This window comes from Nanorana parkeri, unplaced genomic scaffold, assembly GCF_000935625.1.
Source record: "Nanorana parkeri isolate BGI_ZX_2015 unplaced genomic scaffold, ASM93562v1 scaffold599, whole genome shotgun sequence".
NCBI classification, from domain to species: Eukaryota; Metazoa; Chordata; class Amphibia; order Anura; family Dicroglossidae; genus Nanorana; species Nanorana parkeri.
The window spans coordinates 696793-714785 of NW_017306867.1; the positions used below are offsets into that span (position 1 = coordinate 696793).

Consider the following 17993-nt stretch of genomic DNA (forward strand, 5'->3'; position numbering starts at 1 on the left):
CCCCCCCCCCCTCCAAAAAATAAAAACTGTGGAGCCCCCACTAAAATTCCCAACCAGACCCTTAATCCAGGCAGTAGCCTAGCAGGGCAGGGATGACTGAGTGCCACCCCTTCCCTGCACCATACCAGGTCACATGTCCTCGGCATTGGGAGGGTGCTTTTTCCATGGCGATGGGGACAAGGGCCCCTTCCCCACAACCCTGCCCTGGTGGTTATAGAGGTCTGCGGGCAGGGGGGCTCATTTTGCATCTGGGCACCCCCTTTTACCCAAATGCCGCCCCCTCTTGTGAATGAGTAAGAGGTAGTTGTTACCCCTACTCATTCACCCAAGAGTAAAGTAAAAAGTAAATAAACACACCATACCTTGAAAAAATCCCTTAATTGAACAATAGGGTCTGGTATGAATATGTAGGGGAACCCCACATTTGTTTTTACATCGGGGGCCCCTCCTAACATTCCTATCAGACCCCTAGATGTCTGGTATAAATTGGGAGGGGAACTCTGCGCTGTTTCTTTTTTTTTTGCCCCACGAGTAGACAAAAGCTGTTGTGCAATTTCACTTTAAAAGGAAATTTGGCTAAAGGAAGTCCACTACAGTAAATAGAAACAAATCTGCCGGCAAGATCTACAGCATAAAAAATATGTTACATTAAAACAATAAAGGTATTTTGAGGCTATTATTTCTGCCAGTCCAAGCAGGTTTAGTAGCTCTTTTAAACACCTGGTGAAACCAGAAAAAAAAGCCCTCATTTTAAAATGGTTCTCTATGCATTTCTTTTTCTTTTAGTTTTGCATAGATTGGGGATAGGAAAGACCCTCTGTCACATTTCTAATGCTATGTGTCCACATTGTGGAGATTCACCCCATTATTTGTACTCATGATCACTGTCACTGAAAAAGAGATTGATGGGACATCCAAAATGTTGTCTCCGGTACAAGAAATTAGAGGAAATCCTCCAATGGGGATACTGGTATTTTATTTTTATTGTCATTTATGAAGCTAGACATCATTCAGTTAAGGTTATGATTTACTTTTTAAATTAACCTGTGCTTTGACCATGCAGGCCAAAGCAACAAGATCAATGTATTCATACCCTTCCTTGGCAGCACAACCCACCTTTCCTTCACTCCTCTTTACTCCATGCAAAGGCTTAAAGAAAAAGGAGGGAGGGGGGCGAGTCACTGCTTTGACTCATTCAGTTCTGTGTATAATTTAAGCTTTAGCTATTAAGCTCTGTAAACAACATAATTTTATTCAATTAGGCAATTAGGTTTAAAACACTTCAAAGCTCAATTCCAGACAGCAGCTGTCATTACTCTTAAATCCCCCTATTCCCATATATACCATCATTCAATGTCTTATCTTGTCCCTGGATTTAGTTATTCTTTCTATTTCTATGAAAAATTCCTGCAGCCTCTGGGATGGGTGTAGGGATCCACTGGGGCACCCTACGTCATTTTCAGACTTTGGGTCAAATACACTATACATGGCACAGTGCCTAGCACTGTGCCATGTATATAGAGGGACTTCTGTTTATTAGGTGCATATTGTACAGTGTCAGTGCACATCTGGCGTGCTGTCAATGTGCAGTGCTACATGGAGTTATAGCAGCTCACTATATCACTTTTGTTTCTCTTTCTCCCCCAAGATCAGGATGTGATCACTGAGGGAAGAGAGAAGAGCAGGCACAGAGCTGCCCGATCCCTCACATGTGTGTCCCCCTGGACACAGGGAACCTGATAGCTGTTCCACCCCCTCTGCTGAACTAGGCAAAGGCAGGGAGGAGGCAGCTTCTCATTGTTCAGTCTCCCTCTGGTAGGTGTCTGTACAGACGCTCATCAGAGGGAGTCAGTCAGCCCGATATACAAGTCTGAGCCTGGTCAGACCAGGCGCAGATCTGTGGCTAATATCTGAGCTACATTGTACCATATATTCGTTATAGGGTACAGAAACTCAGACGTTCCTGCAACAAACCCCAAGTTGAGAATTTACAGGATTCTTCAACATGGGTTCACTATGTTAATGGTTTAGTGCATTCTGTCATAAAAAAAGAATAGCTTATCGAGCTCTGAGTCTGTTGGCTGACAAGGGAGCAGACAATTCCCTCGTATTCCCAGGGACAACACCAACACTGGAAGGACACCACAGTTAAAGAACAGAAATCCACACACATTACTCTTCTCCCTGTGTATCTTAGACAACCCAGCTCTCCCAGATGTTCCGGGAGTCTCTAGCTATAAGATAGCGGCTCCCTGACACCCGCAAGAGAAACATTTTCTAACTCTATCTAGCAGAGTAAACCTTTCCGGGATACCTGGTGGTTCTACTCCCCCGGCTGGTCTAAGTCACTTCCTGGTGGCCGCTGTCAGAATATTAAGAAAAAAAAACAGCAGATAGCAGGGGAAGCATTGTTTTTTTTAATTCTCCTTCAGGTCCTTCTCTGCTGGTAGACAGCAGCAGTGGGCAGGGTGCAACAGCCAGCCTGCTATTGGCTATTGCAATTTGAAATGGTCAATAGCAGTCTAGCTATTCTTTCCCCTGCTATCTGTTTTTTTTTGTTATTCTAAATAGTCAGAATACAAAAAACAAAAACAGCAGATAGCAGGGGAAGCATTAGCTCCTCTGCCATCTGCTAATTACCTCCTATCCGCCGTGGCGAATGGTGAATGGGGGAGAAGGCACCACCCTGAAATTAGTTTTGGCAGGTTGGTATGTCTGTTATCTAAAAAACTGTGTTCTTAGCCTCAGTGCATCAAGCTACAGTATTATTTACAGGTCGGGAGATGCAAAATACCTCCTCATTACTGTACTGACTGAGCTTCCCCACTGTATGGCCACGCCTACCTCCTACCCCTGTGCAGTCTGTACTGCTGTCAAGGTGAGGCTTGAGGATTCAGACTAAATTGCACACACAATGTGGCCTGTGCGGATATGGTGACATCAGCAGTTCAAAAACCTATAGAGGAGGTGTTGAGGGGACCTGTCACCCTGCTTACAGGGAGCTGGCTGAGGAGAGCAGACTCAATTACAGGAAGTCAGCTTCATGATTGTGCTCCAAGGCTGCAATAAAATGAAGATTAAAGGCTACAGGAATTGCTGGCACAAGAAAGACTATGACACGTCTTCTATAGGAGGCAAGTGCTGCATCACATTTCATTTTTGTATGTGGCTGGAGTTCAGTTTTAAATCTGCACTCCCTTGCATTATTTTAAAATATTACATTATGTTCTGCAAACTGTCATGTATTTTTCTTCCTAAGCAAGAAAGAGAGGTGATTTCCTCTGTGGAGTAAGTGCCAACATTTCCATTATTTAATGAAGTAGTATTTTTTTCGTGATATCTCCTGGATGAGTCACTCACACAAAAGGCAGATTCTTAGTTTTAAGTGTATTGTTAGACAATTAGCAGGAAGCTGGCTTGGTGTAAAATGGCCCTCGGACAAATAAACTTAAGAAGCATGTTTATGTATAATACTAGCGCAATATGCCAACAGTGTGCTCAGCACAGTTCAGAGACTTGTGGGGGCGGAAATGTCACAATGCGCACTTCATTTCCTGTAAATGCAGTTTGGCTATCATTATGCATGCTAACCTCACTCCAGCACATCGGAGAGGTGTGTTTTATATAAAACCATCCTTCAGGCAGAGGGGCAGAAATTATCTCCATCTGAGGGATAAATTGTGATTTTGCTCTAATAATATTTTGGAAAACGACGTTTGCTAACGGTAACACACTTCTGTTTTCTTCAGCTTTTATACATGATCCCTAACACCTCTCCATCAGTGGCGTAACAATCACCATAGCGACCCAGGTGGTCGCTATGGGGCCTGGGGCACAGTGGGGCCCGGCCAGATGCCGTGCGGGCCGCCTGGGTCGCTATGGGATCTTCTGCTACCGCCCCTTCTCTCCATGAATGTAAAGGTTGCAGGCAATTCAAATTATTTATTGATTCTGTCTATTAATATGAAACTCCAGCTTTGTTAAGAAAAACATATAACTTCCAGGTCAACCGAAGTACATATTATGTCAAACAGATAATTTTTACCTTTAGGCTCCTTATACATGGGCGTTGTCAGTTCCAATCAGCAGGGAATGCCCTGCCGATTGGAGCAGTAGGGAACGGATGTCACTCTTGTGATATCCATGTCCCTTAAGTTTTTTTTTTTTCCATCTTACGATGAAGGAAAAAAATTAAATTAATGGACCATGTTGGTCTATGGGGAGTCAGTTGTAAAAAGACATGTCCATTTACATCAGATTCCCACCGATCCACCACAATGACGTCCGCTAAAACGGAACTCTGTGTTCTGCCAGCACTCAGTCTTTTCACCCAGCAGCAGGCTCCCACAGCAGAAAGAGAGAGAGCTGACATTTTTTAAAGACCTGTGGACAGATGTCTAATAATGAGGTCTGGCTACCAGGTAAGAAGTGGACCTAGAAATTGAGGTTTTATCCAACACAAAGCTCTACAAGGTCTCTGGGCTCAGGGGCCCAGGACAGAACTTATAAAAGATTCTGAGAAAACATATGGTTTGCATTCTCTACCTTAAACCCTGTAGTTCTTTGGGATATGTATGGGAGAAACCTAGGTGCCACATGTCCACAATCCTGCAAGTGCCTTGCCATATGTGTTATAAGCCAACTCAGAGACATAACCCACCCTAATACCAGATCATTATGTTAAGTTTAATGTTTGCTGAAATCCCCTAAATGTAGTACTAGTAGGCAAACATTTGTTACACAGCCTTGTCTGTTTCCTCCTGCCGCAGTCTCAGCCTCTTGTTTAATTGGTTTTCTCAGTCTCCAGCCGGGACCTCTAGTCTGTTCACACACAGATGGCTGGGTGCTTAGCTAAAAAAACAAAGCTCTGTTCAGAAGGGACTGCCTTTATCTCTCCACAATTCCCTTTTACTTTCAGACATCAGTTTAGGCCACACAGGCCTGGACACGTGAACAACGTGTGTCTGCACTCATATTGCCCATGGAGCACACAGGAGCCCTGAATGATTGGAAACTCTCCTATTTGTGGGTAGGACCTACCTGTCTCCAGGGCCGGAATAACATAGGGGCGGATGGAGCTCCTGCTCCACGCCCGCCCCTGCAAATAGGCCCGGCCAAACCGAGCCGACACAGAGTCGTGGCCGGGCCGAGCTGTCCCGTATCGCAGCTGCCGGCCGGGCCGTGCTGATCCGGATCGAGGCCAGGCCAAGCTGAAAGGCCAAGCATATGTGCCTGAGCAGAGAGCCGCATCTGCTGCGGCTGCAGTCGAGAGCTCGCACTGACCACCTGGAGCCCTCGCTCCGCCTGAGAGTCCGCACTGACCGTCTGGGAGCCTGCACTGACCACCTGAGAGCCCGCACTGACCACCTGAGAGCCTGCACTGGCCCTCATAGAGCCGCACTGGCCACCTAAAAACCTGAACAGTCTCCTGAGAGCCCCCCTAAACCCCACACAGCTCTCCTGAGACCCTGGAGACATCAGGCCGTGAACCCGGAGCAACACAGAGCATGTAGCTTCATATTAGTCTGCATTGCTGTATAAAGTATTGCTGGGATTTGTAGTCCTTTATAGCTAATTATATTATTCTGCAGTGTTTTACAATGTATTGCTGGGATTTGTAGTCCTTTACAGCTGGTGGTGTTCTGCATTGCTCTGTAATGCATTACTGGGATTTGTAGTCCTCTATAGTTTGTGGTAATATTCTACATTGCTGTATAATTTATTGCTGGGATTTGTAGTCCTCTATAGCTGGTGATATTCTGAATATCTGTGTAATGTATTACTGGGATTTGTTGTTCTCTATAATTAATGGTATACTGCGTTGCTGTACAATGTATTGCTAATATTTCTAGTCTCTCTACAGCTTGGAGTCAGTGGCAGATCTACCAGGTTCGCAGCTGCAACCGGGCCTTGGCGCTCCAACACTGACTCCAAGCTGTAGAGAGACTACAAATCACAGCCCATAGATGTGGAGACAGGAGAAAAAGGGGGCCCCTGTGACTGTCGTCATTTCCATAAAAAGGCCCACCATAATCCTCAGCACCAGGACCATGATGCTCTTAATCCGCCCCTGCCTGTCTCCAATCAGTCTCCTCCCTTAGAATGGCTGTTCTGACTCTTCAAGCATCCTTTAACTGTCCAAACAAGCTCTCCCAGTGTTACGTATCCCCTCATTCACCATATCCATGTAGCTGAATAAAACACAGCATTATGCTGAATCTGAACAAAGCATCAATAGATTCGAATGTCCATTTTTTACACTTTGTTGAAAACAGATATTTTTCCTGGATAGAAAACAAAATGGAAACCGGCCAATGAGAGAAATATAAACAAATCAGATTCTGAGTGATTTGTCTTGGAAATGCTGCAGCCAGGCATGTACAGCCCGCAGATGATACATTTCCACTTAATCAGACAGAAAGAGTCCAAATGCAATTCATTTTTAAAAGTGCAGGATAAAATAAACATATTTTTTTAGCTGTTTGGACTTGTCACCAGATAAATCTCCTACATGTTACTGAGTTTGCAGTATACAACATGATTCAGCTACACTCCAGCCTAAGCTGGGTCCACGTGCATGCCTTGTCTCCATATGATGGGGCTTGTAGCAGTCTCTGAGCTGGTTTAAGGGCAGCTATCACTAAAATAGCAGCTTTCAGGTCATATGCTTTAGCTATTCAACTGTGTTAACAACCATACACATGCTGTGAGCACAGTGTAAAAATGGGCAGCATCTATTAAATTCTAAATATAGAGAATTACAACAGCTATTTAGTTCTATCCTTATTTCTTTAACGCTGAACTCCAGGCACAACATTTTTCACCTTTATTTAATATTCTTTACTAACCTATGCATTGTGGCCTTCCTTTATTTTTCTTCTCTGATAAGCAAATAAAATCACTTGTAAGCTTCCCCTGGAGGTATAGCTGCCGCTGACACCCGCAGCACAGTCGTTTCCCCTGCTTTCCCCCTTTTCATCCCAGACTGTGATCATGCTGAATGGGAAAAAGAACTCAGGGTAGAGACATGCCTGTGCTGCTGGGGAGTCACAAGATAATAAACTATTGTGTCCTGTGTTCAGCTTTCAAGTAAACCTGTGGCCAGGCTACTGACATTCAAGTATGAAAATATTCTCAACAAACAGTACACGAGCTTTAAAACAAACCCTCACTGACCTATGTAGCTACTGTAACTGTGGAGCAATTACTGCTCAAAGTTCACAGCAGAAGTACCAAAGTTATTAAAGTTTTTTTCTTAGCAGCTCATCTCAGCCTGCTTCCCCCTCCCAGTAGTGACTCAGCAGCTCAACTACCCCTCAGCAGCCTTCTAACTTTTAACCCCATAAGGACCCTTTGGCTGCCAAGGCCTTTCGTTTTAGTTTTTTGCACACGTTATAATCCACATTTAAGGCCTGAAAATTACTTCAAACCCCCAAGCATTATATATTTTCTGAAAGCCAAGACGAAATTAGCGCAACTCTTTATTAAACCCAAAAATGTAGTAACAAATACACTTAAGTTACATTTAGTGCCCCAAAACACAATATAATACCCATTGTTTTGTAAAATATAAAAGATGAGGTTACGGCAAGTAAATAGATTCCCAATATGCCCAGAGTAAAAAATTGTGTGCATCTGTGAAACGACGACAAAATTCAGTACCCCAAAAAGTCCACAGACAACCATTTAAAAGCCCCTATAGGTCATCACTGTACGTCACATCACATCACTGTACCTATTTTCATCAGGTACGTGAAAATATTGGCCCTAGCATTATTGCTCTCACTTTGGCGCAAACGACGATACCCAACATGTGTAGCATGTTCGTCGTTTTTGTACGTAGGCGCATCCGACGTGTGTTTACGTAAATACACGCGCACTCGCGGGGGACTTTAAAAAAAACGTTATTATTTTTTACATTTATTTTATTTCATATTATTTTTTAAAACTGTTTTTCTTTTTTTTACTTTACTTTAATTGCTATCACATAAGGGGGATTACACGACCACAATATGGTAGTATATTGGTGATGACAGGTCCTCTCTATGGTGATACTGGGGGTCCAAAAGACCCCTAGTGTCACCTTTACACTCCAAATAAGCTTTTGGAGTGCAGATCTCACTTCAATAGCTTATTGCTGGGCTTCAGGAGCCGAGCAATGACAGCTCAGGGACTGGAAGTGATGTAATGTGTATCGCTCCCAGTCCCATAGAGCAGGGAGGAGATCGGTGAATGAAAGTTTGACGCTCCCCTCCCCAGGTTCCCGCCTACACCGGACATGCTGGTCCCGAGCCCGCAGGACAGCCGGCTTTACAATTGTAAACAGAGTCCCGGGAGACTATGTATGTCACTGGTCACGATGTAGGGGGAAGGAGGGGAAGCTGAGCTGTGAAAGCCGACTTCAGCGTTCCTGCTGTAAACTTTGATAAATTTCGCCACAGTGACTACAACTACAGAGATCAGGAAGGGCTTGTTTTAGAGCCCCTTCGGCTTGTTAAGACTAACTTGAATGTCTCCTTACTCCTCCTATCCCCTTACTAACATGTATTTATTTCCTATGATCCTCAGCACAATCTAGTGGCCATAATGCGCTTTTCCTCCATTCACTCTATTCTGCATGAAAATACCTATATAAGAGCATTCGATCTTACATCGAGATGCCCCATTTTCATGACAGCTGGTTAACTCGCACAGAAGGAATGTACATGTAGTTTCGCCCGATGAATAAGCTATGCACATTTTCATGAATTGACTCCTAAGTATCAAAATTCTTCTTCCGGAAATAAGTGGGATCATGACAGGGAGAAAAGATACAAATAGGCTGCAATTGTAATTAGAAGTTACATTAGAATGATGAATTGTAATTCAAGGTTCTTTGTCATACAAAGTATCAGAAGTGATAGGAACACCATGAAAACCACGTCAGAAAATCTTGAAATGGCCAGCACAGTTCATATCTTGTGAGGTTACCATTCAGAAGTCTGCATACACTGTAAATGCTGCTTGTACAGACCTCCTTAATGGTGACTTTATAGACTGTGTTACTATGGTACTCTCCTCCCGCTCTCTGGAATTTCAGCACAGCGGGTTACTCTTAGTGCAGCCACAACACACACCAGCAGGAAGCAGGGAGGTGATCACAAGAGCTGGAATCTCTTCCTCTGTGCAGAATCAGCTTTAAAATTGTAAGTCTATCAATTTCTGGTAAACGCTCAAAAAGATGCTTAAAACCCATTTCCTGGTGCAGTGTTTATATCTTTAAGAAGAACTCTGAGAAGAATTATTTTTAGCTCTTTGCAGTGAGGCTATCCCGCACTGGAAGGGTTAAGTGCTCATTTTTGTCTAGGGAGGAAAATAAAAAAAAGTTATATTCATCTGAACCTCGCAGCTGGCTGGCTGTTAAGGTTCAGGTGAGTACAACTTTTTTATTTTCATCCCTAGACGAAAACGAGCACTTAAAAGAGAACTATGGGGTAAGTGTTTTTCCCCATAGTTCTCTTTAGGGTCACGGGAGGACATATACTAACCTCCTCCCGTGACCCAAAGCTCAGTACCCGGGATATACTGAGAGTGCCGCTGCCGGGACATGTGTGAGTGACAGCTGGCTCTGCCTATCTAGAGGCAGCTGTGCCCGCCCTTCCCCCCATCCGTTCCTCCACTGACAGTCACCGCTCACTGCAGGGAGACGATCGGGAAGTGAGCGGATCGACGGCATGTTTCTGCTCACTTCCCGATCAGTAGAGCCGACCCATGACAGCTTCTTTGTCACAGGTCGGCTATATCTATATAATCAGTCACCTCATAGATCTCCTTTAACCTTTGTAGTGCGGGGGTAAAGCCACTGCAAGGGTTAAGAATAATTCTGCCCGGTGCTTTTAATAATAAGGCCAGCCTTTGCTAAAATAGAAAAGTATATATCTCCTTCACCACTAGATGTCGTTCCTCTTACAGCTTAAAATGGATCTATACTTCCCTCTTACACAACACCCCTCCTACCCTATACCCGTCCCTTTCTTTCTAATGCCCCATTTCCTTTTTTCTTTTCCTCTTTGTCCCCTCTCATCTTCCCTTTTTTAACCCCTAGACAACCTAAGCTGGCCATACACTGGTTGAATTTCAGCTGCTGCTGACTCAGCTCACATTCCTCCAGGGTGTGGATCCACGGGGCTGCACTCTCTCCACCTCCCCTTGAGACAAAGGCCAATTTTTCAATTGACTTTTGTCAAAGGAGCCAGTAGGAAACATCTCAGCCAAACAGTGACTGCAAGCCAATCAGCTGCAGTCACTGTTGAGGTATTCTGACAGCGGCACACCTGCCTGGCAGAGGGGATTACTCCATACATGCCATTCGTGTGGATAGGGGGATCAAGAGTTTTTTTTCTTATTCAGCCCCATGGGGCTGAACGAAGGAAAACTAAAGCTGGCCATACACCACTAGAATTCGTTTTCGGAATGTTCCCTCGACTTTCTAATCATTAAAGAGGAACTTTACCCATATCTTCAAAATAACAACAGAGGCACCTTTAGAAATGTTTAGTAATGTCAATCTACAAACACATACTTCTAGATAATTGCCAAATTTTTATTCTTTGCATACCTTATTTCTCTTTTCCTCCCCAGTCTTCTGACAGCGGACATTAAGGGCAGATGAATCCATCTCCCCTTACTTCCTGGAAGTGACTAGGACATGTGACCATGCAGATCATCTCAGGGGAGGAAAATGGCTTTCCCTGAGATTACAGATGAGATTTCCCTGCAATACTCTCCTGATGTAACTTTCCCAGGATGCAATGCTTGGGCATCACTTTTGCCAAAAGGGACCAGGAAGTGGAAAAACAGAAATTGTAAGTAAAAGTAAAATATGTTTGTTTATCTAATGAATCTAAGATGATTTCATATCAGCATGCAGAGCTGTATGCTGATGTGATTTTTAGCCAAAGGGGGTAAAGGTCCGCTTTAATGGGGTCAAGGAAAAAAATCGAAGGAGCAGGATATATATACTGCAGGTTAACCACTAGGGAGTAAAAGCTCAATTTCCAATCACCTTCCACCCTTCTTAACCTGTTCCTGCCATTGTAATAGATATATGCGGCAGCATGTGGGTGAGCCTTAATTCCGAGTCACCACATACATGCTTCAACTAGCTTTACTCTCCTGCGCTGAGAGTGTGCTCACTGGCACACTCCCAGCACAGAGACCAAGATCTCGCTTGCGCCCACCGTTTACAATCAGGAGCCGGTGGGATGGGTTACTGACCATGTGACATGTCAGGAAGCCCGCCTCTGACTCCTGGCATTAAGGACCCCTTAAAGGGCTTCTGAGCATTGGAGGCAAGGTGTTCACAACTGTCAAAATAAGATTTCAGCCACACAGGGAGCGCATTGTTTTCAATTACCTAAATGACACAAGGCATCAAGGCATTACAAAGAGGAGTAGTAAAGCATAACCAGTGGGGAGCACTACAGAGCAGGAAGTAGAGATGTGTTTGTTCTAACCAAATATGAATGCCCCATCTATATAGTATATATAATTACCAACTACACATGCACACAAGGTTATTAAAACAATAGGACACATCGAGAAGATTATATACAGCTGTCTAATCTCGTTCAAGCATATATAAAGAAATTGGAAAGTCTATACACTTCCTATAAGGGTATTTCCATGTTTTATTGAAGGAGATATGTATACTGCTCACTACAAGCTTCAATGAAAAATTCCCAGGGGCCACATTGGCAAATCAGAAAAGAAAATTCATCACCGCACTCTAGCAGTAAAAAAGGCTTCAAAGCAAGCCCACACTGACCTCTCTAGCAGCTTGTACTGTGAAGTAATTCATTCTCAGTTTAAAGCAAAGACTATTAAGTTTATTTCAGTCCATTTCTAACAGCGTAGAAACACCCGCTGTGTGTGTTTGCATTAGAAGGCCAGCAGGTCGCCAAGATCTGTTCTCATAAAAAAAGCTAAAATTTCAATATCTCTGTTTTAAACTTTGAAAATGAATCTCTCCACAATGCCTATAACTACAAAGGTCAACAGGAGCTTGTTTTCAAGTGTATAAAGTCTGAGCATAGGTTAATTTGAGGGATGAAACATGTCATCTGTCACTGATTTCTCTCACCTAAGACGTTTAACGTGATGATGATTTCATGGAAGTTTTTGTTGTCTCGAGGAGCGCTGACTTCACACCGATATTTCCCAGAGTCTCCTCTTGTCAGGTTTTTAATCCTGATACTGGAGCTCATCATCTCTGCTCGTGTCTGTAAGTCACCTTCCAAGAGAATGAGGACAATACTTAGGGTTATAACAACAGGACCTCATAGAAAGTTTGGAGTCTGACTCATATATACATGTTACAGGCTATTTACATATACTGTACATACAGATGAAGAATGGAGTGCTGCAACACCTGCATTGTTTTTTGCTATATACTGGAGAATTGTGAACTGGTTCTTGGTGTCAGCACCCACGATAAAATATATGGAGTGCGGTACATCCATTTGATTGTGTATGTGTATATGTATGTACTGTATATATTTACATACAGAACTGCAGCCAAAAACAACAGGATAAAGATGAGCAGCCCATTAAAAGAAGGGCAGTGCAAGGGGGATGCTGATAGGTGGAGAGAGCAGAGCAACAAAGAGATGAGTTACTCAGTCTGTGCTTCTCCTTTCAATGCACAATTAAAGGCTGGGGGTGGGGAGCAGACCTTTTAATGTTAATGAACTTCAGCAAAGACGAATCAGGTTTTGTGTCCTGCCAGACAGGGCTGTGGTATGTGGCAAAGCTGTATAAATCTCAGGACTGAACGGACAGAAATGAAAATCTTTTGGCACGTTAACCAGTTCTCATATACTGTATGTACTCCATTGTATATTGAGCTGTTTGAGCTTCAAAGTATCAATCTGTGCATGTTTTGGTGGGTGAAGAGGATTTTTCCAAGATAAAACAAAACTTTTGTGTAAAAGTAAACTTATCCTTTAATTAGTGATTTTTTAATAGGTTTTATTTTTTTTAATGTTTTTTTTGAGAGGGAGAGAGTGTTTCCTAAAATAACGGTAACAAAAGAGATTTATCAAATACACAACCAGGAATGAAAAATGAAAATGTACAACTAGGCATGAAAATGTACTTGTGTACAAGTGACTGAAATTTGCACACCAAAATTAAAAAATTCCTGGTGCTGGTCCTTTGGTAGCCAAAACAAAAATGCCAGTTTTAAGAAGACAATACGTGACGTACCAATAGCCTCAACATGCTACGTCAGCAGAACGAAGCTTACAGTGGGATGGCAGAGGTGCACAATGCAATATACTGCCATACACTTTTTTTTCATACAATGGGAAGGCGTTCTGGCTACTAGTGTATGAGGAAGCTAAACCTTACCTGATAAAGCATTTTTAAAATAAACAAAGGAGACTTCTCCATTGGGACCCATTTTTTTCCACTCGAGCCTAACATCCTGATCCTTTTCCAGTTTATATCTACAGCTGAGAATTGCCTCTGTAAAAAAAATAATTATAATAATTATTATTTTTAGCTAATAAAAATCTAGTTACTAGGCAATAATACAACCAAAGAGAAAGACAGTGGGGTTTGGTGTGAGTCGCCCGAGTTGGAAACACTGCTAAGAGATAACATTTATCATTTAATGTTTGATTTACACACTTGTTAAAATTAATCTCGGCTAAAAAACATGGAAAATGAAAAGTGTCCTATAGGCAGGCAATAGAGTCCCACATAAGTCAGCAACAACCACCCTCTACAACTGAATGTGTATAAAAGTCCAAACCGCTGGAAGATATGCATACATTTCAATGGGATGGAATTTTGGAATGCTGACGAATGGCTTTGCCTTGATCCATTCCACCTTTACTGGTTTCCTCAGGAGAGGGACTTAATGCCTAAAGGTGGAACAGCTAAAAACCATACAAGATTTTTGAAATAGCATCTACGACAGCAGAGTACAACACATCAAAACATCATGCTGAAAAAAAGCAGCCCATCAATACCTCTGCCTCACATAAAACGCGCCTTTCTTTTTCCAGAGACGGAAATACTTTATTGTAAAATCTCTTACAGCAATGTAAGTCGCCCCCCTGGTTCGGCTCTTTAGATACACTAACTGGTATTTAAAAGCAGATGTTTCGAATACACTGGGGAGTCTGCGCCTAGATTCGGATTAGGTTATTTTTTTTTTCCCTGCCTGATATTCTGCCCAGACTTCGCACATTGCCGATTCCTGACCTCTACGTTGCCTGTCCGTGCTATGCAGTAGCTTATTTGGAGAGATGGCGCCACTTATTACTTGTCACAACTTACATATATGCTGTTTGCTATACTGGGATATGCACCTTGTGTGTAACCTGCTAATGATATACTGTATTTGCTGGCGTATAAGACTACTTTTTTATACTTAAAAACATCCCCCGAAAATCGGGGGTCGTCTTATACGCCGGGTATACATTTAGTTTGTTTGGGCTAAGCTGGCCCAAAACAAACATCCCTAATCTGTCAGCCCGCTGCATGTGCGGTAATACTGTATGTACGGTAGCTTCGGCTACATACAGTATACCGCGCTAAGCCAATCACGGCGAGTGATGTACACAACCTCTGCCAATCCAAGCAAGCTTTGCATTCATTAATAGAATACATTGCTCGCCGTAATTGGCTCAGCACGGTATACTGTATGTAGCTGAAGCTACTGTACATACAGTATTACCGAACATCCATCCATGATGTTTTCCATGATGTTTTTAAATGGTGTTGCCTCGTAAGTGGGGTAGTCTTATATGACGAGTATTGCCCAAAACCTATGTTTTAAGTGGAAAATTAGGTTTCTTGAAATTAGGGGGTCTTCTTATACAGTCGCCTTATATGCCGGCAAATACGGTATTTGTTTTTCTTTTTGTTCTATATTGGAACATTTAATAATGTGAAAGCACAGAGGAACTGGAAAAGTGGAATAAAAGCACTGAAGCAGCAAGGTTTGTCCTATTGGTGTGGCTGGCCAATGAGGTGATCTATCAGACAGGCAGCTTCTACACCCCAGAGAAACTCCACTGTCTCTTAGGTTTGTAGTTTCAGATTGGAGGATTGAGAATTGAAGCACCAGGTTTACAGTCCAGATACATCTTTATATAATAAAGTGTTGAGGGGACAGTATATAAATAGCTATGACATTTCGGGGGCTCATACAAATACCCCCTTCATCAGGGTAAGGGAGAATATGTATGCGGTTATACATGTCTTTGGCTGCCAAAAACGCTGCTGAGGAGCTTTATGCATTCTCACACACTGGACCAAACGGAATCCAATTTCAAGCCATTATAGTCCTGATACATGTTCTCCATTAGCCTGATGAAGGTGGTATTGTGTATTGGAGTCCCTGAAACGCTTTGGCTATTTCTATACCCTATACTGAATACAGATGTACCTAGACTATTAAACAGAGTGTGGCACTTCAATTGACAATCCTGCAGTTGGACAGGAGGGGAATCCATGTCAGCGAACATGTCAATATCTCAAGCTGGTAAGTTGTATTGTTTTCATGGCCACATGAAGAGGAAGCGGTGGAGCAAAACTGGACCAGAATGTTCCTCTAACAATCACAAATGCTATCAAAGTATGGGCCGCGCAGGAGAGTTGTTGATCCCAGTTCCTGAGATAGTTTACAGTGAGTGCCAGGGTTATCCGGCACAAATATGTGACAAGGCGTCTTTGCAGAGCCACGCTGACCTTGCTGGTAAATCACTGCTGATGCAGAATTATTGTACACGGAGGACAGAACTAAAATAGACTGAAGGTTTCTTGAAGTTTAAAGATGAATTAATAAGTGGAGGGGGGAGCCAGCAGAGATTATTGTTATCAAAAAAAGCTATGGCAAGCTATGCCGGGCTGGCAGCAGAATGAAACACAACAATTAAAGGGGAGTTGTCTAAAGGGAAATCCTGGCTGATTCCATGTTGTATTCAAGTACTACAGAAGCACCAGAACTCGCATATTATTGCATATGTTGTTACCCAAATGAAAGAGTATCTCCAGCCAAAACTCTTTAGTTTTGGATACAGCATGAATGGATGACTTCCTCTGTCAGCTTTTTTAGGGGTTGTTTCTACATTACTTCCTGTGTAGTGACAACACAAAAATCCACCAAGGACAGCAATTAAAAAAACACCTTTTTTTGCAGCAGATTAGGGGAATGCTTGGATTACTATCAACTTTCCCCATTGGAAATGTATCTGTCACTTCGTGTCCTGGTGACATCAATATTGAGAGGAAATCTATTTGACACTTCAGACAGCAATAACAACCTAAGGATCTAAACCTTCCCCCACCATGAAAAGTTTTGGCTGGGGTTACACTTTAAGTTATAAACAGATAAAAGATAAATCACATTCACCCCCTTCCCCTAAAGAAGTGACAATCTCCCAAATAACATTTTGGGTGTTCTGCTGTGACAACACAGCAGAACCACCCAAACTTATAACTTAGTGTTTGGCTTCTCACATTCACTTTTTTTTAAGTCTTCTTATATCTTTTTTATAAATATATATGAGATGCACCGATACCATTATTTCAAGTACAAGTACTGATACTTGTCCAAGTACTCACAGATATAAGTACTGATACATTTTTGTTTATTGTCATGTGACAGTTTTTCTAAAACAATACAGACTAATGATTTCAGGACAGTGGTGGAGCGCCAGAGCCAGGTCCTAGCTGCAACCACTGCAACCCTGGTAGTTCTCATGAAAATGCCAAGTATCGGCACTGGTATCTGAACATCCCTAGTTGATGGCATATGAATTCCGTATTATAATAAGAATAAGAATAATAGGAATAATTGGCCAGAGATGTAGCCAACCATAATGATGGCCTGATAGGAAGTGCATGAGGAGGGAGAGGGTGGGCCAACCTTTGACACTACTAATATGGTAGCTGGGTTTTAGAGGTTCTGCAGAGCTCTTGTAGACGTCTGAAGGCACTTATAGGCCCATGCATATGTTTGTTTCAGTTCTTTCTTTTAATGACAGGTGAACTTTACAACAAGACAAACCCAGACTACAGAGAAAAAAAACAACACCAGCTCTCAAACTCCTCTGATAATCCTTTATTATACGAACATAAAATCCTCACTCAGACTCTGACGCGTTTCTGCCTAAGTGGCCTTAGCATAGCTAGCTATAATTAAGGCCAGTTAGGCAGAAACGCATCAGTGGCTGCGTACGGATTTTATGTTCATATTATAAAGGATAATTGGAGAATTTCAAGTGCTGAAAGTGTTTTTTTTCTCTATAGGACTTCATGCTGGAAGGAGGTTTTTTTCATGCATGGAATAAGACATGCGCAACATTTATTAGGTGTGATCTGTGTATTCTTGTTTATATTTGCTGGATGCCCAGACTATACTTTACTCTGGAGGTCTAAGTAAGAAGATGAGCTAGCTGAATATTTAGCTGCCCTTCAGTTTCGGACACTAAGACAAAACTGAAGTGTACTTCCACTTTTGCAACCAAATTGGGATAACTCCTACTTTATATTTGCTATATGTTCCCAATCACATAGCATAACTTTAAAAAAAAAAAAAGCTATAGTTTACCTTTTTTGTTTAGATGATCTTTGTGCTAATTCCAGGACTGAAAAGTCCTGCTTAGGCTCACTATCTGGGGAGTGGGGAGGAGTTTTGTTTCACATAAGTAGCCCTGTGGCTCTGTGCTGGCAGATTTCATTATCACTTAGATGAGCTGTCTGTCCTAACAAAGAGTTAAATCCCTGAGGACACTGTATGTTAATTAGGGGGGGGGGGGGGGCCGGGGGGGTGCTCAGTCTGTCCTATATCTTTCTATTAGGACAGAGAGTTTTCTGTTACTTAGATTGAGATAGAAGCATGTGAAGATCTGCTAAATAGAGACATCTAAAAGGTAAGATTTTTTAAAAATGATTTTTAACTATGCTGTGTGAATAGGAACACATAACACACATACAGT

At 42.5% G+C, this 17993-nt stretch overlaps 1 protein-coding gene across 1 annotated transcript in view; it reads right to left on the reverse strand.

Annotated features, from left to right (window-relative positions):
• Positions 1 to 17993, reverse strand: part of JAM2 (junctional adhesion molecule 2) — an 82777-nt gene that overhangs the window by 16252 nt on the left and 48532 nt on the right. The window contains exons 3-4 of the mRNA XM_018562778.1: positions 13390 to 13506; positions 12122 to 12271 (exon numbers count right to left, since the gene is read on the reverse strand). Of these exons, the coding sequence (XP_018418280.1) occupies positions 12122 to 12271; positions 13390 to 13506 (267 nt within the window). The remainder of the gene's footprint in view (positions 1 to 12121; positions 12272 to 13389; positions 13507 to 17993) is intronic.